The 24,671-nt window shown below is 48.4% G+C and overlaps 1 protein-coding gene across 3 annotated transcripts in view; it reads right to left on the bottom strand.

Annotated features, from left to right (window-relative positions):
• DPYSL2 (dihydropyrimidinase like 2) overlaps nt 1-24,671 on the bottom strand; it is a 115,803-nt gene that overhangs the window by 23,197 nt on the left and 67,935 nt on the right. For all 3 annotated transcript variants that reach the window (XM_082656020.1, XM_082656021.1, XM_082656022.1), the window contains exons 4-7: nt 8,111-8,275; nt 5,840-5,901; nt 5,297-5,377; nt 4,481-4,549 (exon numbers count right to left, since the gene is read on the bottom strand). In XM_082656020.1, the coding sequence (XP_082512146.1) occupies nt 4,481-4,549; nt 5,297-5,377; nt 5,840-5,901; nt 8,111-8,275 (377 nt within the window). The remainder of the gene's footprint in view (nt 1-4,480; nt 4,550-5,296; nt 5,378-5,839; nt 5,902-8,110; nt 8,276-24,671) is intronic.

Raw genomic sequence — 24,671 nt, 5'->3', positions numbered from 1 at the left:
ATGGGAGGGCTGCTCTAACCAGAAACCTGATGCTTTAAGCATGATGCTTCAGCGAATGAGGTTCCAAAGACCCCAAGGGATTACTGCTAAATAACCCCCAGGGATTACCGATCAGGTGAGACTAGTTCTTAGACCGTTACACCGTACAGGGGAATCAGCAGTGTGTGCTTGGCATGAGCAGCTGAAGGGGCAAGTGAGACGATGTAACAGAGGACCTCAGAAAGCCTTTTGCTCCCTCCCGATTCCTGGCAAAAAGGCTGGCTTCAACTCTTCCAGGCAAGGGACTGGGTCTTCCTTGGTTTGTTGCATCCTCTGGGCAGTTCTCCCGGGGTAGCACCTGGTACCCAGCAGGTGCTCAAAAATGTTTACTGAGCAAATAAGTGACTTCATTTTGGGTTAATGGTTAAAGCTAGGCTGTTCCATAAAGAGCTGCTACTTTTCATAAGAAATGACCGAGCTCTGGACTGAATCGTCTTAGCTAACCAGTCTCTACGGCAGCTCGGCCAAGAGCTGAAGTTCCGCAACTGCGCTAAGGGGTGATCTAATTTAATATACGAGGACATCCTTCACATTTGGTCTCTTGGGCTTCAACTATGTGAAGCGAGATGTCTCGAGACGCAAAGGCAAACCAAACAGCTCTTGAAAAAGCTCATTAAACATCCAAGTGTTTTTAATTCCTGGCATAGCTGAACAATCGGCCTCCGCTCTCCTGGGCTCCAGTTGCAACACAAGGGCCTCTAGCCCAGGCAGCACAGAGGAGGGACGTCTTGCATCTCTGCGGTCACCATAAAAGTCCACAGGGTGAAATGCAAACAGGACGCCACTAGAATCTGCATGGCTTCCAGGGGTGCAGGTGACTGCCCAAATTCACTGTCCCAACCCAGACTCTTCTGAAAGCGAACAGAGGCGCTATTCATAACTTCACGGGGCAACGGGTTTGGACCCTGGGTGAACCAGAATGCACAGTCATGCTGATTAGGGAGTAAATGGAGCAGAAATGCCAGTTCTAGGGGGCCCTACCCTGGAGCACTGGCTTCTGTGAAGACTGCTTTGGTGGGAGAATCTGGGCCCCAGGGCCCTGTCTGGATTGGCTCATCCGCTGGAAGGTGAGCTCTGAGCCCTCCCCACCCCGCAGTCGGGCAACTGCCGTGAGGGCAGAGGCTCTAAGGTCACCTCGCGGTGAGAGAAGGTCATGTAAACCCCACGTCTCCACGTTTCACCCAGACCATGGAAGGATCCACGTGTACCGTTCTGGTGCCCATGTGTATGCCTCCGCTATTAACATAAACTGTCTCACACACAGTGAACTCTGGCTTCAATATTATGACAATGGTATTCCAGTTTAAACACAAAATTTTGTATTTGTCTCCTTACAAAGCTGTCAGGGATTTAGGGGGTCACCTAAGCCCTGGTTTCTGGTTTTAAAGATGGACTACCCCAAGGTCCAGGGAGCAAAGCAACCTATACAGGCACGCACAGAAGTGTCAGTACACGACACTCCCCTTGCGGCCCAGGTCCCCAGCTGTCTGCATACCCCAGCCATCCCATGCTTCAAGGCCCAGTTAGGAGGCTCCCTCCTCCATCAAGAATTCTGTCACCCTTACCTCCAGTGCCCCACTCTCCTCCCAGACACCAGTCTTTGTGTGTGTGTGTGTGTGTGTGTGTGTGTGTGTGTGTGTGTGTTCTGTGCCACATCACATGGCTTGCGGGATCTCAGTTCCCCGACCAGGAACTGAACCCAGGCCACAGCAGTGAAAGCCAGAATCCTAACCACTAGGCCACAGGGGAACTCCCCAGACACCTGTCTTACAGCTGTAACTGGCTCAGAACTCCATCACATGCCACGCCCCTACTTACTCTGCATCTCCCCCTTCCTCCCCAGCTTGTCTGCAATCCCTCTCAGAAGGGACCACTTTCTCATCCACTTCTATGTCCCTCACAGGCCTCCATCATAACACGTGCTTGGGTACCACTGACGGACAGGAGGTTTCTAGATTTCCACATCCCCTATCGTCTCCTTTTCGATCTTCTCAGCTGAAAACTGGGGGAAATCCGACTGGCAGTCTCACACGGTTGGGTTGGAAAGGCCAGCAGAAAGAAGAACAGGTTTTGTGTGGTTCAAGCACAAGTTAACCATCATGATGCTGGCGATGGCTATAAAACCAGGAAGGAACCACATTTTTGTATGTTCTTAACCGTTTCTTGCGCACTGGCGACATCCCCTTACCGGACTCTAAAGCTCAGTTCCCTCAGGATGCGTGCATGTTTTATCCTCTTTGTCTCTTACAGAGGGTTTAACACGCTGTTAACAGATCCCTGGCGATGAACTAAAAAACCACCCCCAGCAGCCAAAGGAGAAGGGGGCGGCTGGCGCCTGGCAGCTCACGGGGCTGACCTAGAGGTGCACCTGCTCAGGGGAAGCACCGCATGCTGGGCCCGGCCTAGAGTCGGTGCCTCTGAATCAGCTGAGAGGCAGGTGACCGTGGAAAGCAGACAGAAGAGAAAGTCCCCAAAGCAGCCTCTCGTGAGACCACGGGACCCTCCCAAGGAGCCAGAAGCTCCCCGTGTTGGAGCGTTGCCGCTCTGCCAGCCCCTAAAGGAGCCTTCCCAATCTACGGCTGGGGGTTCGGAGGTTCGCAGTGCAACCGCGGCTACGAGAGGAGTCTCCCGGGCCTCAAAGTGGAAAAACAGGTTTGATGTTTGTGGTCAAAATAGCAACCAGGACCCCTCTCCTCTGACAGCTTTGGCCTGTTCAGTAAACCCAGGGCGGGCTTGCTTTCTATGTGGGGTTTGCAGGGACCTGGGGATGCAAAGCAGACGGTGGGAGAGACGGAAACAAGCCCCAGGGAAGGCTCTGAAATGGAAACAAGGGCGCGGCTCTCACGAGGAGCCCCGGGTATCAGGAAGAGGGGCGTTTGCTTTTCTCAGAGGACGATACCCTCTTCCTCTTCCCAGCTGATCCAGCCCAGCCACCGGATGAGGTGAGAGTCCACTTTCCAATGAAGCCCAGCCCCAGGTGTCACCACCTGGTTACACAGGCCCGCTGGCTTCCCACTGAGCTTGGGTTCCGGGGTGTGTGTGTGTACACACTGAGGGGTCGGGAGGGCAGGCAGGATACTGCTTGCACTTTAACTTCACACCCCCGTGATTTCTTTACACGAGACACGCTTCACTGCAGGACACCTCCAGGCAGCACCACACACAGGCAGCAGAATGGAATGGGTCCCCTGGAGCCGGCCGTGCAATGGACTGAATGGCGCCCCCTGGAGTTGTGAGAAGGAGGCTGTGTTGCGTTGCCCTCACAGGACGCTCTAAAGCTGAAATGTGGGCTGTTACGCAGTGTCTGGCACCTCTGGGTACTCAGGAAATGCTAGCTCCCAGTGGGGCTTACAAGGAAAAGAAGGGAGAGGCAGCCCTCTGCCCCTCCTGGAGACCTTGCAGCTCCAAGGCCGGATCCCAAAACTGTTTCAAGACTGAACGCAGGGCCAGCCACCTCCAAGGATGGGCCTGGGGACCGTCATGCCTGCGCCGCCCTTCCCACTCCCACAGCTTTATCCAGGGAGATGCGGTTAAAATGATCACAGAGGCCAGCCTTGAAGGGGAAACAAAGGCACAGAAAGGAATCTTCAGAGTATCTGTGCAAGCACCCCTCTCACCCAGCAACTCCCTCCACCTGTTTCCAGGAGGAAAAATCCTAATTTTAAGTCACCATCCGCTCCCGTGATGATTTTATCTGCCCCCTCTGCCTGTCTCTTTTCCTGGAAGGACAAAAATCTGTTCATTTCCATGAGACCCCCAGCATCCTCTGCTCAGAGCTGCCAAGTCCTCCAACGCCTGCCCTTGAGCCTTTCCTTAAAGAGCCTGAAAAGCATTCAGAGGCCACAGATTCTAATTTAGAAAAACAGGTTCTCTGTCCCGTAAGATGTGAGCACCCCCTTCTCACTCACAAGCCTTGCCACCCAGGACAGTGACTCTCAACGTCGGGGCCAGCGAGAACCCTGCTCTGAATTTTCCCTCCTCAATTTTGAAAGATTCTGTCTACCACACTCTGCTGATTATGTTATACCCTGTGCAGACTTATCATGGAAAAACTTACGGTCCCCCTTCTGCTTTCTAGACACTTAGAAGAGCTGTTATGGTAAGATTCTGAAGGCCCTGGCTTATGAAACACAAAACCCCAACTGCTGGATGCTAATAAAAAGCTGTTTGTGTCTGTCTACCCAAGAAAGGGCTTGAAGAATTAGAGACAGAAAGAGGAGTCTTTAGGCTAAACAAGCCATACTGCTTTACCCCACAGCACAGTCTAACCCTTCACTTCGCCTGTGTAGACACTTCTCAGGGGGTGATGTGACTTCTCAGAGGGACCAAAATCAGCACCCGAGAAGCCCAATTCTCAACAGGCAGGAAGTGGGTTCTCTGTGGCTCTGGTGGCGCCCACCCCAGAACAAGGATTCATGCATTCCGTCCAACAGACGCTCACCTCCTCGGGCCGGCTCAGCACATGTCCCTCAGGGCCCGTGATGCCCAGATCCAGGATCCTCTGCTGCTCCTGCAATGTTTAAAGAAAAGCAGACTTTCAGGGAGAGCTGGACCCCAGATGGCTCTGACTGCTGAGACGTGGGTAAAAATTACTCGGGCAAGACCTCAAAATGGCACGCTGGGGCTTCCCTGGTGGCGCAGTGGTTGAGAGTCCGCCTGCCGATGCAGGGGATGCGGGTTCGTGCCCCGGTCCGGGAAGATCCCGCATGCCGCGGAGCGGCTGGGCCCGTGAGCCATGGCCACTGGGCCTGCGCGTCCGGAGCCTGTGCTCCGCAACGGGAGAGGCCGCAACGGTGAGAGGCCCGCGTACCGAAGAAAAAACTGGCACGCTGACCACTTAGCTCTCATCCCAAGACCCCACGAAGAGAGGGCACGGTACCCTGCTTCCACTGCTGCCCGAGCTATGACAGATCAGTTACAGCCTCCCAAATATGTGCAGCTGTCCCCTGGGATGCCGAAAGCCAATGTGTCCCCAGCCCTGGGCTACAGTGTAAGATATCTATACGTGGACATCCACAGGCAGCCGCGTCACAGCGCTGAGAGGAAGGACTTCTCTGTGGAAAGGCTACACGTCCTACAGAAGATGCCGAGCGGCACGTGCGTCCCCAACATTCACGCTGTCAGTGAGGCTGTTTGTACAGTCCTACTGGGTCACTCCGCTTTTCCCCACCGGAGCTGAGCTACGGAAGCTGCTCCACTCTCGAGCCTGCCTCTCACCCTGTGGGTCACGTCGAGGTGATGAAGAGAAAGCACATACCTCTGCGATGATGTCGCCGTTTTCCGCGTGGACTTGAGCAATCGCTCCAATGTCCCGGATCACACTCAGGACTTCATAGATCTGAGAGAGGGAGGGGGTGGGATCAGAGACAGGGACCTCTGTCTTCCTGGTCACAAGTACAACACCTCCCTGACAGCCACAGGGACCAGCACAGGGACCCCTCGCTGCTTCTGACACTCCCGAGGCCAGTGGTAATTAACAGATAATTAACAGAGGCAGGGTAACCTAAAAGGGCTTGAATTAGGAGAAGCTCTCGGATGACACCTTCTCTGCACCAGGTTTGCTGAAGAGGGTCGGGGAACACCTCTCGGCCACACTGGCCCACGGCAGGTGGCTGATTCCAGAGCTTGGTGGAACACCTGTCCCGGGGGACCAGGGCACTGGGTTCGTACCCTCCCTAAAGGGAGTTACATCCGGGGCTTCACCCACCAGCCATTTCCCGTGAGCACTCACTGGAGGCAGCTTTCAAGGCAACAGCAGTGGTCCGAACATACCGAATGCCAGTGAGCGGGCTTTTCTTACCTGGGAATCCGTTAGCTGGAAGCGATCTTTGAAAGCCATGTACACGAGGAAGGAATTTACCCCTAGTGGACAAACAAAACAGAGAGGTGGAGACGTGACAAACAGATAAACCAATAATCTGGAAGAGAATAAGGAAGTAATAATATTGCGCATATGTATGCAGAGAGACAGAAAGAGGGAGAGACAAAGAGAGACAGAGATGGAGACAGAGAGAGAATGATAAAGCGAATGTGGTAAAATGTGACCAACGGGCGAATCTGGCAACAGGGTGCATGAGGATTCTTTATAGTATTTTTACAATTTTCTCTAAAGTTAAAACTGTATCAAAATTTTAAATTGCCCGTATCTCTACACCCATGTTCACAGCAGCATTACTCACAATAGCCAAAAGGTGGAAGCAAAATGTGTCTGTGGATGAATGGATAAACAAAATGTGGTCCAGCCACACAATGGGATATTATCCAGCCTTAAAAAGGAAGGGAATTCTGACACAGGCTACACTATGGAGACGAGTCTCGAGGACATTCTGCTAAGGGGAATACGCCAGTCACAAAAGGACAAATACTGTAGGATTCCACCTACAGGCCAAATGCATAGACGCAGAAAGTAGAATGGGGGTTGCCAGGGGCTGGGAGGAGGCAGAAGGGGAAGTTATTGTTTAACGGGTACAGAGTTGCATTTTGGAACGATGAGAAAAGGTCTGCAGATGGATGGTGGTGACGGCTGCACAACAAGGTGAATGTCCTTAATGTCACTGAACTGCACACTTAAAAATGATGAAGATGGTAAAGTGTACACTCTGTTGTATTTTACCACAATTAAAAGTGAAAAGTTAAAAATAAAAGTTGTTCCTAACGGTTGTGACTTTAACAAGAAGATGAATTAGAAGACCCTGCAGATGAAGAGCTATAATAAATGTCGTTTCTCTGGTAAACCGATTGCCTTTCAGGCCGATTTTTAAGAAACGTTTTTTTTAACAAGAAAAGGGCTGTGAGTGTGACAAGCAGATGTCACAGTTCTCACCCTGGCATGTTAGGGTTCTTGCTTCCAGAGGCACCAGACCAAACATCCCTGCTCAACATTCATCACAATGGTAAACAACTGTACTGACAACCTGCTAGCCTTGGTGCTTAATTGAAGTTGTCGGGGATGCTGGAAGCTGCCTTGGTTCAGTGCCTCAGGACATCCCTGCCCTTGTCCCCTGCTAGGCAACAGTTGCTATGGGAACCCTCCACGCTGATGCGGAGTAAATTTATTACAAGTATTGAATCCATTTGAGTGTCGGTACTCTCAAAAGTGAGAAAGGTCAAGGGTTACCTAGTTGCAGTCACATAGGATTCATTCATGCTGCAATGAATCTTAAGGTATCTAACCCAATAGCCTCATGTGAGATTTTTTTTCCTAATTGAGACTCATAAAATTTAAGTGATTTGCCCAAGGTCATACTAGCTAGCTTCTGGAAAAGCAGACAGATAAACCCAAGACTCCAGATTTTTATTCTAGGCTTTTCCTACCAAATCTATGGATAGCTACCAGATCCATGCCTAGATTTTACTCATAGCTCATGGCATTTCTGAGCTTAGCAGTCCCAGAACCCTAAAGCGTAGATACTTCCTGGACGATTAGGATCCGAAGAGGTCAACATGTTACCCCACATGACCTCCAGTCTATAGCCAAGGTCAAGGAGGCGCCCAAAGATGATGTGGTCTGGTAACACCACCCAAACCCCCAAGGTTCCTGTGGACATGAGGGTCTCAGAGGCACCTTGAGGTGGTTAAGATTTCCTCCAGCCTCCCTGGGAATCTTTCAGAACCCAATGCTTAGAATCTTCCCCCCAAGAATAGTCCTACGGACAAAGCCAGAGCCCACAGGTGGTCCCAGAGCCTCATCTCCCTCAAATCTACCCTGATTCTTCTGGGTCTGCAGGAAGAGACTGCTCAAGTCCTGTACTCAGGGTCCCGGGCTCTTTCCTAAGACCGCCCAGAATCCTCCCTGGGATATCCATGTTACCCTTTGAGGGCAAATCACTCTCACAGCCTCAACTCTCCAGCCTGGCTGGCGCACACAGCTCGCTCACACCAGTAAGCTGTGACTGGCTGTCTGGCCACCTGCAATGAGCACGAGCTGCAGCCTAAGCCCTCCCTCCTGGCAGGCACGGGGATGCAGAAGGCATCGATCAGCACTCTTCCCAGAAGCTCTCCTTCAGGGCTCAGCCAGCTCGTGGGCTGAGAAGGAAATATCCCCAGAAGGCGCCGGGGCAGCACAACCTACCGTGGTCCTTCACCAGGGTCTCCATCTCCTCCTGGATGCCCTTGTGCCACTCGGTGATGTCCACGTGCAGAGAGTAGTCGCAGCAGGACTTGCTGTCGGCCCATTCCCTCCACTGGTCGAAGGCAGCCAGCAGGCTGGTCCCAGGCTCGGGAACCACATGGTCAACTAGAAAGGAACAGACATGCGTCGTCACCAACGGGAGCTTCAAGGGTTGCGGGCCAGCAGCTGTTTCCCCATTTCGACCCTGAACAAGGGCTTCTTGGGTTCAAAATTGAGATGGTGATCTCTACAACCAGATTCTAAGAATCCACTTAAGCCAGTCGACTACCCAAGAAGGAGAAAGCAGAAACTTGGCACGGCACGACTCCTCCAGTGAAACCACGCACGACCTGCCCTGATCTGATTTCCCAGCTCAAAACCGCTGAAAGCACAGAGCTCGGGCACATTTCAAGGACAATGAGTCCTTACGGACAATGGCAGTGTCAGATGGCTGGCCAGAGCCGGCAAGCCCTTCCTTGTGTTGATAGCTGGCTCATGAGACGCCCCCTACCAGACGGCAAGGAACTTGAGGATGCTGGACCGGAGCCATGCAGACTAGGCCTTTTAGAAGTTCCCCGGCATATCCACTCTCTCATCACCACTCGGATTTCTGCGGCATAATACCACTTTGTAATTTAAGGGAGATCTTTCATCCTACGAGTTCAAAGCATTTTAAAACTGCGGTTATTGTTATATTATTATTGAGGTAGGCTGATACGGAGGACAGAGGCCTCTGGAGTCAGGCTCACCTGAGTCTCTTTCTTGCCTCCACCCCCCACCAGCAAGGTGAGCCACTTAATCTCCACCACCCTGAGTTTCTGTGCTGGTTTAAAATAGGGATATTACGTACCTCATACATTTGTTATGAGGACTCAATGAGACGGCATGTCAACCTTGTGTCACTCCCCAATTTAAATCCTCCAATGGCTTCCCCTTACTCTTCAGATAAAAATTAAAGTTCTCAACAAGGTCCTCAAGATCTTGGCTTGGCCCCTGCCTACCTCTACAAATCACCCTGGACCACCTACCCCTTGCACTCTGATCTCCAAATACACAGGCCATCTTTCAGCCTCCTCCCTTCTGCCACATGGCCTTTGCACATGTTGTCTCTCCTAGGTCCTGAAGAGCTCTTGCCCAGTTACCATGATTATTATTACTCATCTTCTGCACAGAGACACTGAAATACAAACTGAAATGACGTGTCCAAGGTTGAATCAAACTTACATAACCAAGAAGACGAAACCCAGGACTCTTGATGCCTAAAGCAATGAATCATTCCTCTAAATATTAGATTTTCTACACCCAGGTAAGCAGTTCTCAGCTAAGAAAATGCCAGCCCAGGCAATGCTAGTGAGCTCAGATTTCTGAAGTGGATCAAATCTTGCAGACGCTGCTCAACTGTAATCAGCTGAGCTTGGCTTCATATGCTTGAAAATACGGACATCTAGGCTGAATTTTCTTTTGACAAAATTTACTTTTTATAAGTAGTAGTATATGTAATTAAATGGGTAAATACATCGCTGGTATTGTAATACATATAACATATAATGTTACCTAACAAAAGCAATGAGCATATACACTTCTAATACGAGTCTGTTCCATCTGTAAAATACTAACATAGAAACTCTGACAAAGTGATTTCAAGTTTTCTTCTTAAATTGTGTCCCCCTGCCCCTGGCAAAAAGAAAAAAAAAAAAAGAAAAAGAAAAAAAGGATGAAAACCTGACTTTGTAGCAATCACAGTTTGGGCAGTATCTCCCTAGTCACGCCCCTGGTTTCATCACCTGCCCTCCTCAAAAAAGCCTTTGGTAGCTGTCCACCATCTCTAGAGTGAAATTCTAACTCCTTTTCTTGGTTCCTCCAAAAAGCCTTTGGTAGCTGTCCACCATCTCTAGAGTGAAATTCTAACTCCTTTTCTTGGTCCTGAAGATCGGTCCCTGCTCATCTCTCCAACATAATCTCTGCCACCTACCCCCTGCTCACCACCTTCAGGCCACCCCAGCCTTACTTCACTCTTTGACCTGCCCAACTCCCCGACCTCCAGGCCTTTGCACAAGCAGTGCTCTTTCTTTGGAAATCCATTCACCTTGCTCTTTCCTTGGGCATCTCGTTTTTCTCCCTCTGATTGGGTTAAATGTCACCATCCCAGGGTCGTACCCCCATGTGCAGTAGTTTCTGCATCGTTTCCGTACTTTACTCTCTGATTCTCCCCCTCCCATCCCCTGTCGCTGGGATGTAAACTCCCTCAGAGCAGGGGGTAGGTGCCTAGACATAGGAAGTGCTCAATACCTATTTTCAACAAATGAATGAATGCTCCCTTCCAGCTCCCACGCCACCCTGCAAGATCAGGACATGCCCTCCTGGGAACACAATCAGAATTTTCCTGCTCAACTCCAAGCATAGGTAAGATCATCGGGTGCTATGCTCCTTGAAGTTCAGGGTGTATAAAAATTATCTTGAGAGCTTATTAAAACCCAGGTTCCGGGCTTCCCTGGTGGCACAGTGGTTGAGAGCCCGCCTGCCGATGCAGGGGACACGGGTTCGTGCCCCGGTGCGGGAAGATCCCACATGCCGCAGAGCAGCTGGGCCCGTGAGCCATGGCCGCTGAGCCTGCGCGTCCGGAGCTTGTGCTCCGCAACGGGAGAGGCCACAACAGCGAGAGGCCCGCGTACCGCAAAAAAAACCCCCAAAACCCAGGTTCCTTGACATCACCCCCAGACTTTCGGATTCTGTAGGTCTGGGCTGGGACCTGAGAACCTGAACTTTTAATAAGCTCCCTGGGAGCTTCCACTCTGAGCATCAGTAACTGAGGGCAAATCTTTTCCCACTGATTTCTTCTGCCAAACCGCCATTCACTCATGCCCACTTTACCATCAGGGTCCTGTTTACTACACAACAGCATTATCACTGACCAAAAATATCTGGTTCTCTATATATCCAAAAGCAGCTCCTAGAGTTATGAACCCTTGAACACTCAGGACACAGGCAAAGTTGAGGGCTTCAGGGAAATAAACACATTTCCTCCAAGGGCTAATGACACTCAGAAACGTGTCCATGAAAAGCCTCCACATGTTTTCCCACAGTTCTCTTTAAATAGAAGCTCTCCCGGGAAGAGCTGCTCCAGGGAACAGGGCAGAGCATCATACTCATTTCCGGAGGGAGCAGAGATTCTCCTCTGAGGACAAAGCCTGGAAATGACTTGCATGGAACTCACAGCCCTTTTCCCTGGTGACTTTCCTAAGCCATCTGTCCCTACGAGAGCCTGGCTTCTGCCTGACAGTTGACTTCTCTCCGCTTTTGTAAGACGTGAGGGACAGCTCATCAACCCAGCCTGGCATCGGACCAGGAAAGGATGGCCTTTGGGGTCGGTGAACCCCAAGTTCTGATTCTGACTCCTGCTGCCTCACCCCCCTGCCGTGTGTATTCCTTGGGACCCTCCTCTCTTCACACGTAAAACGCGGGCATGAAACAACTACCGTTGAGTGCAGGGCTGTAAGAAGTTCAAGAAAGCGTGTGAAAGCACCTGGCAAAACATCTGGCACACGCCGAGTCTTCATCCCCTCGGGATGAGCCATCGGAAACACCACTGTGGTTTCAGGAGGAGGCCTGTGAACCTGGTTTATGAGACAGCCAAGAAGATGCCCCAGGACGGCGGCCCGAACTGAGGGGTTCCAACCAGCGTCCAGAAGTGCTTGTAGTTAGAAGACACCAGCTCTTTCCAAAGGACTGTTATTACTTCTCTTAAAACTGTCAAAGGACCCTACTTTTTTTTAACAGCTTGACTGAGATATAATTCACATACCAGCCGATTCACTCATTTCAACTGTTGAATTTTTAGTCTCGTCAGAGTTACACAGCCATCACCACAATCTAATTGTAGAACATCGCCCAAAAGAGAAACCCCATCGCCGTCAACTGCCCCTCCCCACACCCTCCCGTCTCTGCTACTCCCGGCCCAAAGCAACCGCTAATTTGCTATCCGTGTCTATGGATATGTCATATAAAAAGAATCATACAATATGTGGTCTTTTGTGTCTGGCTTCTTTCACTTAGCATAGCGTTTTCAAGGCTCATCCACCGTCGCATGTACCAGCACTTCATTCCTTTTTATTGCCTTGAGTGGTTTGGGTACTCTGTTGTTACGTTTATTGGATATCGGCAAAGTGTTAACACCACGTAAACATGCTGCTCCTGGAAAATTCAAATCTAGGACCTCTTTGGAGTTTGTAGTATTTAAAAGACCCTATTGTTTAAACGTCTTATAGTAACTGTAGATTCACAGGCAGTTGTAAGAAACGATACAGACAGATGCTCAGACCCTCCACCCAGTGACACCCCCCCAGCCAGGGGTGATGTCTTGCTAACCTGAGTACAACATCACACCTAGAAAGTCAGCCCTGACATAATCCAAGACCCCAGATTTTTTAAAAGCCAGCGGTTAGTGTTTCTTATCAATCTGCATGGGGCCCTTCGTACTCAGAACACATAGAGATGGTAGACAATCACCACCGCAGGTCTGCTGGGGGGAGAAGCAGGTAAAGCAGGAGAAAGATGCGGGGGTGGTCAGCCCTGCCGGGTCCCCGCTCGGGCCCTCCCCCTGCCTCTCCGAAGCCTCACCCACAGATCCCTGTAGGGGCAGGTCTAGAATCTCCTGCAGTCGGTACACACACCACCAGCGCTCCCTGGGGCCGCTCTTGAAACTATCAGAACTGCCCATCACCAGCCTCCCCTTCCAGAATCAGCACTGCCTCATTCTCCAGGCCCTGCATTTAACTGTGTGTGTGCGCGCGCGCGTTGGCCTCACCCATTTCCATCTTAGATAAATTAATGGACTTGAATTAAAAGCAAACCATCAGGGAGATAACAACACAAACCGCCGCTGAGTTTCGGGGCTGGCGTCTACTCAGCGAAATGCCAGGTGCCCTAGTCAGCAGGGAATGGCTTTTGTTGGTAGAGAGATAAGAGCCTTTGGGGAGCCCAGCCTGACAGTTTCGTTCTGAAAAAAGGCAGAAAGGGAAGAGAAAGCACCTATGCCTGGGGATAGGAGAGGGACACATAGGAGAGGTAATGCTTGAGCTCCTGACCAGTCCTGCCACCTCCTCAGCATGTGACTGTGGGCAAGATATTCAGCCTCCGTGGACTTGAGATTCCTCATCTGTAAAATGGGGTTAATACTAGTACCTAAGCCACAGAGTTCTAGTGAGGTGTAAATGAGTCAATATGGGAACTACTCCGAAGAGTGCCTGCAACAGGAACACGCTGAAAAAGACCAGCAGGTAGACAAAGTTACATTCCTTCATAAGGAAAACTCCCACATAAATCCCTTTGTGAAGCATTAAGGTGCTCTAAAGCACGTGCTTCCAGGGCTAACTACTCGCCTTGCACAAATACACTGCTTCTCCCACAACGCAAGGAAGCATTTTCCTAAGAGCTGGAACTATCTAGAACATTTTTTCTTATATAAATTTATTTAGGTATCATTTACTTTTGGCTGCGTTGGGTCTTCGTTGCTGCGCGCGGGCTTTCTCTAGTGGCGGCAAGAGGGGGCTACTCTTCGTTGCGGTGCGCGGGATTCTCATTGGGGTGGCTTCTCTTGTTGCGGAGCACGGGCTCTAGGCACGCGGACTTCAGTAGTTGCAGCACATGGGCTCAGTAGTTGTGGCACATGGGCTTAGTTGCTCCACGGTGTGTGGGATCTTCCTGGACCAGGGCTCGAACCCGTGTCCCCTGCATTGGCAGGCAGACTCCTAACCACTGTGACACCAGGGAAGCCCCTAGAACAATTTGTGCCTGGTTTTCTCATCTACAAGCCGGCGATAAAAATGCACCTCACCGCATTTTTGTGAGCGCTCAATACGACGTCGTCTACCAGGTGCTGGTCAGATATGACCAATTACCATTCGTATTCTCTTCTCTGTGTCCCCCAAAGCATTAATTAAGCAGGAAGACTGGCACACAGAAGGCGCTCAATAAGCACAGGAGAGACCAAACATCACACGTGCCTCTAGCAAGCAAGGCCTCGGCCATCTCGAGGACTGGACCACTCTTCCTCCCAGGGGCCCAGCCATGGGACTCTGCGAATGCACACACCCAGCTTAGGACCCCTACCCTCCACCAAAGTCCTTGTCACACACAGCAATCCCTTCCATCCCCCATATAGACTCACCACAGCGACTGGGACATCCCAGCCCTCCTGAATGCATGCCGGCAAGGGGCCCCCAGCCTTAGGCTAGCCCTGGCCAAAGAAAGGAACAACAAACTCAAGCGTCATTCACGGACTCTGAAGATGCGAGGAATGGCAAAAATAATGAATATTCATCAAGTGCTTCCCACGTGTCCAGGACTAAGCTGTGCATCTTCCTTGGATTATCCCCCTCGATCCTCACACCAGACCCCTGCAGGAGGAGCCATGGTGGCCTGAGTTTTCAGTTAAAGGAGCTGAGGGACAGTGAGGTTGAGTCAGCTGGTCACGTTACTTAGAGCGCACAGGGCAGAGGGCCCGGCCTGCAGGAGGTGAGCAACGTCACGGCACCTGGGCTGCAGCCCTGCAAGGCCCTGGGCAGAACTCTGGAAGGTGGGCCATAACGTGGCCTTAGCTGGCACAGGTGAACTGTGACCCCAGATGGGAGACTCCAGAGCCCCTGTTCAGCCACTCCTGCTTAAAAGCAAGCCGGGAGGGGTGGCTCATTGAGAATTAAAGTGCCGTCTTATAAGGGCAGCAAGTAGTTCAATAATTCAATAAACAGAGAAGAGAACTGTGTCATTAGCCTAACAATCGCAGGCAGACTAACTGCTCGAACCTTGAGGCACTGGGGTCATCCCCTAATTTCTCTCTTTCCCGAACTTCCTTTAATGTAATCTTGTTTTTAAAACTAAACGAGTATATTCATATGAAGTAAGTCGAGCCATAAGAAACCGTTCAGTGTCCAGTGATCGCTGGTAGAATCGTTAAGCCAGATCTGGGGGGAATAAGGGCCGAGGCAGGAGCCAGGAAAATGTATTTATAAAACAAACAAACAACCTCTTAAGTGATCTTATGATCAGCCAGCTTTGGAGGAAATAAACCACGCTCCTGAAATACTTAAAATCTATTTGGGAAAAAAATACATTAAACGGTTCACATAAGGGTACTTCCCTGGCGGTCCGGTGGTTAAGACTCCGTGCTTCCACTGCAGGGGGCATGGGTTCAATCCCTGGTCAGGGAACTGAGATCCCACATGCCATACAGTGCGGCCAGAAATAGATAAATAAAAAGAAAGTCCATTAAAAAAAAATATTTTAAAATCAACATTAAATAAAAGGTACATATAGGAATGACTCTGCTCCCTCCTTGGGCTACTGCTCTCTTCCTGCCCTGTCCTTCCCACCAAGCTCCGGAAAGGGCTGAATCTCTGTCAACGCCCCATGTCCCAGCCTCCCTTTCACACCCACTGCACCCCTATCTATCCCCTGCCTGAACATGGTCCAGATTCATCCCAACCCCGTCCCCACCACCTCAGTGTGACCACCCACAGCACCACGGACCCTGCTTCCAGACAGCACTCTGCAAGTTTCCTGTGTCTCAACTCTTCCTGTGTCTTGGGCTCAACACTCACTGGTGGATGGATCTGGGGACCCGGGCCCTCTTCGGTCTCCGGCAAATCCCCGTGACCAGCAGCTGGAGAAGCAGGTGGGACCCCCATGCTGCAGCACCTGTAAGGGTGGCTCCTGCTGCCCCAAAAGAGCTGCCCATCCAGAAGCTGCAAGCGGGCACCTGGAGCTCCCCACACCTGCAGCCCATGCCCCCTGCCCACCAGATTTCCCTTCCCGTGGCCTGGGCCTGGTGGAATGAGGTTGCCCCTTGCTCCCAGGCTGCTGGAAGGTAGTAACCCTGGGAGCCCAGGAATCAGAGCTGGAGACAGAGGGTGAGAAAGGAAAGGTGCGGAGCAGGGCAGAGGGAAGACCCAGATTCCAAACCCAGTGTTAGTTCTGATTCTAACGATGATCTTGGAAAGGCCTCTTGGCTTCATTCCACTTTCACAATTTAGCACAAAGCATAACCAAAGCTTCCCACTTTAGGGAAACATATACACGCCTCCAGAAATTTTTTTTAAATAGGAAAGGGACAGTTAAATCATTTTCTAATGTCATACCATTTTATAATTTCGTACCACTGTTTGTATTTATTTGAGAGCCACAATATCAACCTCACCTCGGTATAGCTCTGTAGTGGTTCACCAAGTGCTCTCACATGCCTTATCTTGTGTGATGCTCAAACCAGGCAGGCAGGGTGAGTTCACAATGCTTGCACCACAGATGAGGAAATGGGGGCCATGGGACGTGCCTGCAGAGCTCGAATCCCAACCCGCCTTGTTTGACAGCCTTTACTCACCATCACCTTCTTGGCATATCTACGAATAGCACGCACCTCAACTTTCCAAACCTAAACCCTTTTCTATCATCAAAAACATATGCAGTTTCACTTAAGTGGGCAGCTAATGAACTGAACCTGGTGGGCAGAGGGGATACAGCCAATGTGGGTCATTGAAATTCAATTTGGGGCGCCAGGTAAGAGCTTGTCAAAATGTCAGCACCTTGTAAAACCTTTTTCTTTGAGGCTTGGTATAGCTTGCCCACGGCCTCCTTGCATGTACGATCAAAGGCTGAGCTAATGAAATCTACGTGTGGCAATGAAGGGTCATTTATAACGTGTAAATCCTTTAAGAGGATTTATCAACCCAATGATGCGCAGAAATCCCCTCCTCGACTCATCGAAAGCAGACGTGGGGAGGCTGAGAGCCCATCTGTAGACAACGTGTGGGTCAACCTTCCAGGAAGGGGCCCACCAGAGTCGACCGGTGGACATGGGGAGGGAAGGAAGTGGAGTCGCTTTGCCAGACAGGGCTTTACTTCAAAGCCAGCCTCTGTGGACTCGACGGTTTGCTCTCCGCTCACTTGAAGTGGATGTGCGGAGTAGCGCCTGCAGGCAAGGCGTCATCAAGGCGCGAAAGGTGGCAACAAATCTGCAGCACTGCTTGACCACCAGGAGTGCTTAAAGGACTCCGTGGTCCGTGCACAACGATGGCACTAATTGCCCACGAGTTTTTTTACTAATTGCTTATTGATGTAAGCAAGTCCGGCAGACTCCACTTAAAGAGACTGTTAATGATAACGATAAGGTTCAGATCCAGAGACCCTGAGAAATGGTTCTATCTTTTTACTGATGAGAAATCTGAGTCCCAGGGAAGTTTCAAAAGTCACTAAAGACACATAAAGTGATGTACCAGTACCAGAATTAATCCCAGGTCTGAATCCACAATCTGTCCTGTTTCCTTTACTTGTTTTATAACAGGATAAAATAGTACCGATAATCCCACCATCCTAATCATAACTGTTCATCTTTTTCTATATCATATTCCACAACTGTCATGTACATATGTTTTATGTGGGTGTAATCAAAAGCCCACTCACTCTTAACTGTGGCTTTTTTCTTAATACCATGTTGTCTCAGAGTCTTTGTAATTCCATTTTTTATGGGAACTATTCTCAGGAGAATCTATCACAACTTTCTTCACCATTCTCCTATGTTGAACCTATAGAGCGCTTCCAATTTTCCTCTCTCATACGTAATGTTTCTATGGACATATTCACGCAAATAACTTTCACCTTATGTTAAATGGTTTTCTCTGGAGAGGGTCCTATAGTCAGAGTTCCTACAGTTCATAATACAGATGACCACGTTGCATTCCAAAGCATCATCACTTCCTACCGCCTCTAGCCACGCATCGGAACGTCACCCCAGGCAGTGCTGGTATTTTCACTTTATTTGCTTGCTATTTAAGGGAGTAAAAAACAAAGCTCTTTTCACTATTCTAGGCCATCTCTGTTTCAGATAAATGGCCACCTTCCAAGACCCAAGTAGGGGACTAAGTAATACATAAGAGAGCAGATCTACCAGCTGTACAAAGAGGTTACTGACAATTTAACCAGGATATGATGAAATGGCTAGGCCACCATCTTAGTTCTCCTGGGCCCTTATCTCTGCTCTTAGCTTTGTCAATCGGAGCCCTAAAATGATACCCCTAAGGGCGCCTTGTTAGGCCTTCAAGACAGAGGCAGGGCCGCAGCCCAGGCCCCCGGGCCCCAAGTGCAGGGACCGAAGCTGTGCTTTCTCTCAGCTCCATGTGGGCTCACAGACAGACGGACAGACACTTAATAGGAAATGCCAGCTCCGAAGCAGGATGATGAAATCGTGGCCCAGGGAGAAGGCAAGAAAAGCCAAAGGTGAAAATTCCAGCCAAACTCATTAGAAATCAAAGCTTCCAACTCCAGGCTCATGTAGAATTTCTCCAAGAGATGTTGAAATCGTTGGCTAACTGCTGGAGGGGGCTCTGTTTCCTGTAATTAGACAGGCATTCTGAGTCTCAGCCTGGAGTCAAGCCAGCTTTATGCCACCTCACACCCACCCACAGGTGGGAGAAACACAAAGTTCGCTTCAGGCACGTGTCTGGATCCTGGCATTCCTCTAAGCCGTCTGAAGTCCTGGGGGTTCTCATGGACTTCACCGGCCCTCGAGCTGGCTGGCTCTCAAATGCCCTGGTCGGACAACTGGGCCTCAACTCCACCGGCTAAGTACACTCGTGTTCATGAAAAAAACGTTAGAGCACCAGTAAGTTTTTAGAACCAGTTAACTTCTGTGTGGGAATGGTCTCCAGGGCTATAACTGTCCACACTGAATGTGCCGGAAACCCCACAGAGCGTGCACAGGTTCAGAGCCCCGGCTCCAAGCTCTCCTGTCTGGAGATGAATCTTGGCCGTGCCACTAACTATCTTTAGGGCCTTAGGCGAGTTACTTAAACCACCCACCCCCCTACCTCAGTTTCCCCATCTGCAAAATAAGTATAGCAACCATGGCTACCTCATAGCATAGGGGTCAAAAGCATGAACTCTGGGGTCAGACTGCCGAAGGTGGCACCCGGGCTCTGCCACCCACTAGCTATACAACTCAGGATCCTTCACCCTCTCTGGGCCTCAGTTTCCTTACCTGTGAGATGGAGATAACAGTACCTCCTCACATGGTTGTTATGAAATGGTGTTTCCAAAAGGCGTATATGAGTGGCCTGGCAGAGTAGGTCTTATACAAACATTCATTAAGTAAATTGAAAGTAAAATAGTATCATCTTGAGCATATAAGGCTGCTTGGCCTAAGTCCTGGCACAAAGTCAGTCTCCATAGGCTCGATCGTGCTTTGAGGTAGAATGTGAGGAGGGTCAGGGCTCGGGCGTCGCAGGGGCACGGAATCTAGGAGGCTGAGGGCACCCTTCAGGGCTGCTGGCGCGCCAGGTGGCAGGGGCAGGGCAGGGGGGAGCGGGGGGGAGTCAGGGTCAGGTGGAGGACCCATGAGGGGTTAACAGAGTGCGGGAAGGGAGCAGATAAAGACGTTATTGAGAGAAGGTCCAAGGTTCCCGGTGCCACAAGAAAGGACTGGAACTTTGAAGTGTTCATCTAGCTGAACAGTCTTCTGCATAAAACTAAATAAGACTAAAACAAGAAAACAAATCTGTCCTGTTTATACGGCAAGTAGGCAGGGGTCGTAAAATAAAAGACAGTAAATGCTAGAGCAGGAAGAGTCACAGAGACCCTCTGTCAAGACATAAACATAAACTTTTCACCTCCCAGGGAATCACCGTCCCCACCCGGCTCCCAACCCCGGGACAGCATGATGGAAACAATCTTCCTATCAAATGGAATGTCTTAGGCATGAAGAAATGTATCCATTTGCATTAGGAATCCAACGCAAGAAAAACGGCCACGCAGAGCAGAAAACACAAACTAATCATCATTAACAGAGTCCATGTCATTCCGATCACAAGCAAAGAAACCTGATCTTACCCTGGAAACATCACTGCAGTGTGAATCTCCGCAGGCTTTTAGAATATTGAAACTATTTGTATTTTCAAAACCCTAAGGGCTATGGTAACTCCAGGCTGGGATGCATGACCTTGTTCTCCCCTCTCCCTTTCCATGCAGGGAGGTGCAGGAGGTGGGTTCCCTAAGAGGTGGAAGCACAGGCCCGGAGGATTGGCAGATTTTCTGAGCACACCCCCTTCCATTAGCATCCTTTACCAGACACAAGGCCCTGGGTACCAGGATGATGACCAGAGGGTATGCGCATGCCTGTGTGTGTGTGTTCATGCGTGTGCATGTGTGTGCATGCATGCGTGTGTGCCTGCATGCGTATGATAGGGGCAGAGGGGTAGGAGGTGAGCTCCCTATCCTACTTCCTGTGGACTTTCGGCCACACCGCACAGCCAAAAACAGACAGACCCAATCTTTGCACGTGCATGTGGGATCTTAGTTCCCCGACCAGGGATCGAACCTGCATCCCCTGCAGTGGAAGCACGGGTTCTTAACGGCTGAACCACCAGGGAAGTCCCACTCCAGGCTGCTTTAAAAAAATGGAAGAGACTTCCCAGTTTTCACCACAAAGTCTGCCATAAATAAATTCCAGACTAGAAACAAATTACGGAAAGCATGCAGGAAAGTAATGAGGGAGGGGGGACCCTAGGGGTTGGGGGGACAACCAAAAGGGTCTCCGTCTGGGGCTAGGACAGACTCGGCTCTGAACAGCTCCACCTCGAAGAGGGGTGGCAGCTGGCCGTGTCAGGCCAAGATGAGGTGGCTGGGGAAACATGTGAGCAATGACACTTCCTCTGTTTGTCTCAGCTTTTGGTTGCCTGGGACTACCAGACCACAGATTCTGAACTGGCCTGCCAAAAATAAGAGATTACAGGGCTGTCCGGAACATCATGAAAAAATAAAAGTCACACCACAAGGCTTTCACGTGCTAAGATTGGGTCTGTTTTCCTTCTTGGGGTTCCTTGTTGGGAAGGGAACCCAGCGAGAAACTCAAGGACTTGCAGCTTCCTAATTAGAGACCGACAGAAACATACATACTGACATAGGTAATGTGAAGAGCTCTGTCAAAATGCTCCAGCCCGAGGTCATTGTCAATAACAGGAAAGAACAACGAGCAACTTCATCACTCCTATTGAAGTAGATAAACAAACAAACCCTATGATCTAATGACAATAATCTTTCCGTGAAAATATGGACTGAAGTAGTGTGAGGTTCACACCTACTCTAATGCATGACATCACGTGTGGACACACACCAAATAACATAATAAAGGCGAGAGCGCCTAGTTCAAACAAGAACTGTGGTAAACAGTGGATTCTAATTAGCAACTGGACAATGATTCCTCCCTTGTACAAAGCCGCTATGACACAGCCTCACTGTTTATGGTGAAGAAAACAGCAGCTATCAGACTGGAGCTCAACCCAGAAACAAAAGCACAAGGAATTTGGGCTCTATTCTGTTTATTCCAACGTTGCACAATTCTCCCTGCATCCCCTCCAAATAAAGGCGGGCAGGGAAATAAGAGCTGGTGATGTCATATGTTGACTGGGATCTATCTAGAGCCAACATAATTGATGGGTGTTTTCCTCCTAGGAACCTGGACTGAATTCAAAAACATAACATAACATCTCTGGAGTCTGAACCATGGCCCTTGTACCATGATGTGCTCCCCATTTGGGGCTGAGGGCTGGCTATTCAATGGGTCTTTTTTCCCGCAATTAATAAGACTCTGACTAACAGCCAGTGTATCTGGACAACAAGGTTTAAGCTTGATAAGGGACCCAGTTGTTCAGGGAGCCTTAATTACACTTTATAACTGTGTCGATGGTGGAGAGTTCAGGTCCTACACAAAGACCACCCGCACGGCTGTACATAAATTCAAATACTTCCTCACATTACGTTCTCTTCCTTCCCAGGAATGACAGGGGTAAGAGACAGCAACCCAGATGAAAAGGACTGCTCCAAGGGAATTTTCTTTTTATAAAACTCCTTTAAGTGTGAAAGCACTTAAATGCCAACAACTTGGAAAACCAGAAAAAATTGAGGAAAAAAAATTTTATTATTCCATCACCCAAAATCACTATTAATATGTTGATGTGTGCCTATAAAATCTTTATTCCTACCCACTTATACACACACATATATATTCTTTATGAAAATAGTATCATAATTTTATAGTATAAATTGTACTTCACTAAACTCTTTTTTTTTCACTAAACTTTTAAAAAAAAAAGTAGAATCAAATTGGACACAGTGATCAAGGCCTGCTTTTCTCCATCAATATATTGTGAACATATCCATATTAACAAATATTTCCTACACTGGTTTTTAATGACTCCATAATATTTTGTCCTAGAAGCGGCCATAATTTAACCAATCACTTATTTTGGTCACTTAGGTTGTTTCTAATTTTTTCTCATAAATAATGTTGCAGTGAACATCCTTAGAACTAAATGCTTGGGCTTCCCTGGTGGCGCAGCGGTTAAGAATCCGCCTGCCAATGCAGGGGTCACAGGTTTGATCCCTGGTCCGGGAAGATCCCACATGCCGCGGAGCAACTAAGCCCGTGCACCACAGCTACTGAGCCTGTGCTCTAGAGCCCACGAGCCGCAACGACTGAGCCCGCGTGCCACAACTACTGAAGCCTGTGCACCTAGAACCCGTGCTCTACCACAAGAGAAGCCACCGCAATGAGAAGCCCACGCACCACAACAAAGAGCAGCCCCCACTCACCACAACTAGAGAAAGCCTGCACGCAGCAACAAAGACCCAACGCAGCCAAAAATAAATAAATAAATAAATAAATAAAATTTATTTTTAAAAAAAGAAAGAAACAAAGAACTAAATGCTTGCACATAGATTATTCTGGGTCAAGGGGTATGAATATTTTTTGCTCATAAGTTTTTAAAGCTCCTGTTAGATAGTGCCTTACTGTCCTCCAGAAAGGCCATACCAATGTAAACACCTGCCAGCAGTCTCTGAGTGCCCATTTCATCACAACACTGGATGTTAGAACTCTTTTTAACATCTGAAAATTTAGTAGAAAAAACTTAGCTTATTGTTATTTTAACTTGTATTTATTAATATTTCGGTTGAATATCTTTGCATAAATTTAGTGGTAGAATTATGTCTTCTTTTGTGAATACCTCATTCATACCCTTTACTTTTGCTATTAAAGCATTCATCTTTTTATTAAAATGTTAAGATTTCATATTTTAAATGTATCAACCCTATATCATATATATATTGCAAATAAAATTTCCTACTTCTTGTTTTTCTTTTAACTATTTTACTCTGATAATGGTTTTAGTTTCTATGTAGTCAAGTGTCTCCATCTTTTCTGATTTCTGCCTTTGATGAAATATTTCCTATGACTCTTTGGCTGTATTTTTTTCTGGTTCTTTTTTGACTTTGTTGTTTAAATTTAACTCTAACCCCAAATCTAGAAGGAATTCTGGCATATGATTTGAGGAGCTTACTCTTCGTTTGTCAAATAGTTAACTATTCCAGCATAATACTGCAACTATATTATAGTTTCACCATGAGTTTGAAATGTTATCTTTTTCATACACTAAATACTTAAATACAGCTGGCACTTAACGGATTTTCTTTTTTTTCCCTATTGATGTATATGTCTCTTCTGGAGCTAGTACCATACCACCTAAATTATTATATTTTTATAATTTTTTAAATATCAAGCCAGTAGTGGTCTCCTCCCCTTCTTCATTATGCTTTTTAAAAATTTTTCTTAGTTCTTATTACATATTAATTCTTCCACCAGAACTCCAGAATCTTTCAGTCAGGTGTCCAAAAAAAACAAAAACAAAAACAAAACACATTTTGAAGTTTTGGTTGGAATCACACTGAATGTATAAATTAATCTCTAAAGAATCTGCTTCTTTAAAGTATTAGGTCTTTCTATTCATTAACATAGCACTTTTTAAATTTATTGAAGTCTTCTCTTAGGACCAAAACATAAAAATGTATTCTTGTAATTCCTAGTTACTTTATATTTTGTGTTGCTATTGTGAATGGGATTTTTAAATTATATTTTCCAATTTGTTATTTCTGTTATATGGGAAGGCTATTAATTTTGAATACATATTTTTATACTGGGTCATCTTAATAAACTTTCTTCTTAGAGCCAATATCTTCTTCAGTTAATTCCTGTGAATATTTAAGGTAAACCATCTAACAAATACCAGTCATTTTGTTTTTCCTTTCCAACAGTTTTACTTCTTACTTTTCTTGTCATATTACATTGGCTAAAACTTCCAGAACAATGTTAAATAACAGTGATAATAACGGGCATTCTGGCTCCTTACTCATCAGGAAGGGAGACTTTGAAGTATTTGCTGGGCCAGCCCAAGCGCTCCTGCTCAAATTCCACAGCCCAGAGACCTCATGCAAGATGCAGGTTCAAGGCAAAGAGAGAGCAGTTTCAACACATTTTCCACAACTGAACAAAATGCCTTTGGGAAACACATAAGATATCAGATACCGAAAGAGACCAAATGAAGACAACGCTAATATTTCCTATGGTAAATGCCAGACTTGACAAGTGAGGGGATTAGGATGGAGATGGTCAGATGTCAGATGATCAGTCCTACAGTGAAGACGTGTT

Source organism: Grampus griseus, assembly GCF_964374135.1.
Source record: "Grampus griseus genome assembly, chromosome: 6".
NCBI lineage: Eukaryota > Metazoa > Chordata > Mammalia > Artiodactyla > Delphinidae > Grampus > Grampus griseus.
The sequence above is the reverse complement of the archived record's forward strand: the minus strand, read 5'-3'. Positions and strand labels throughout refer to the sequence as shown.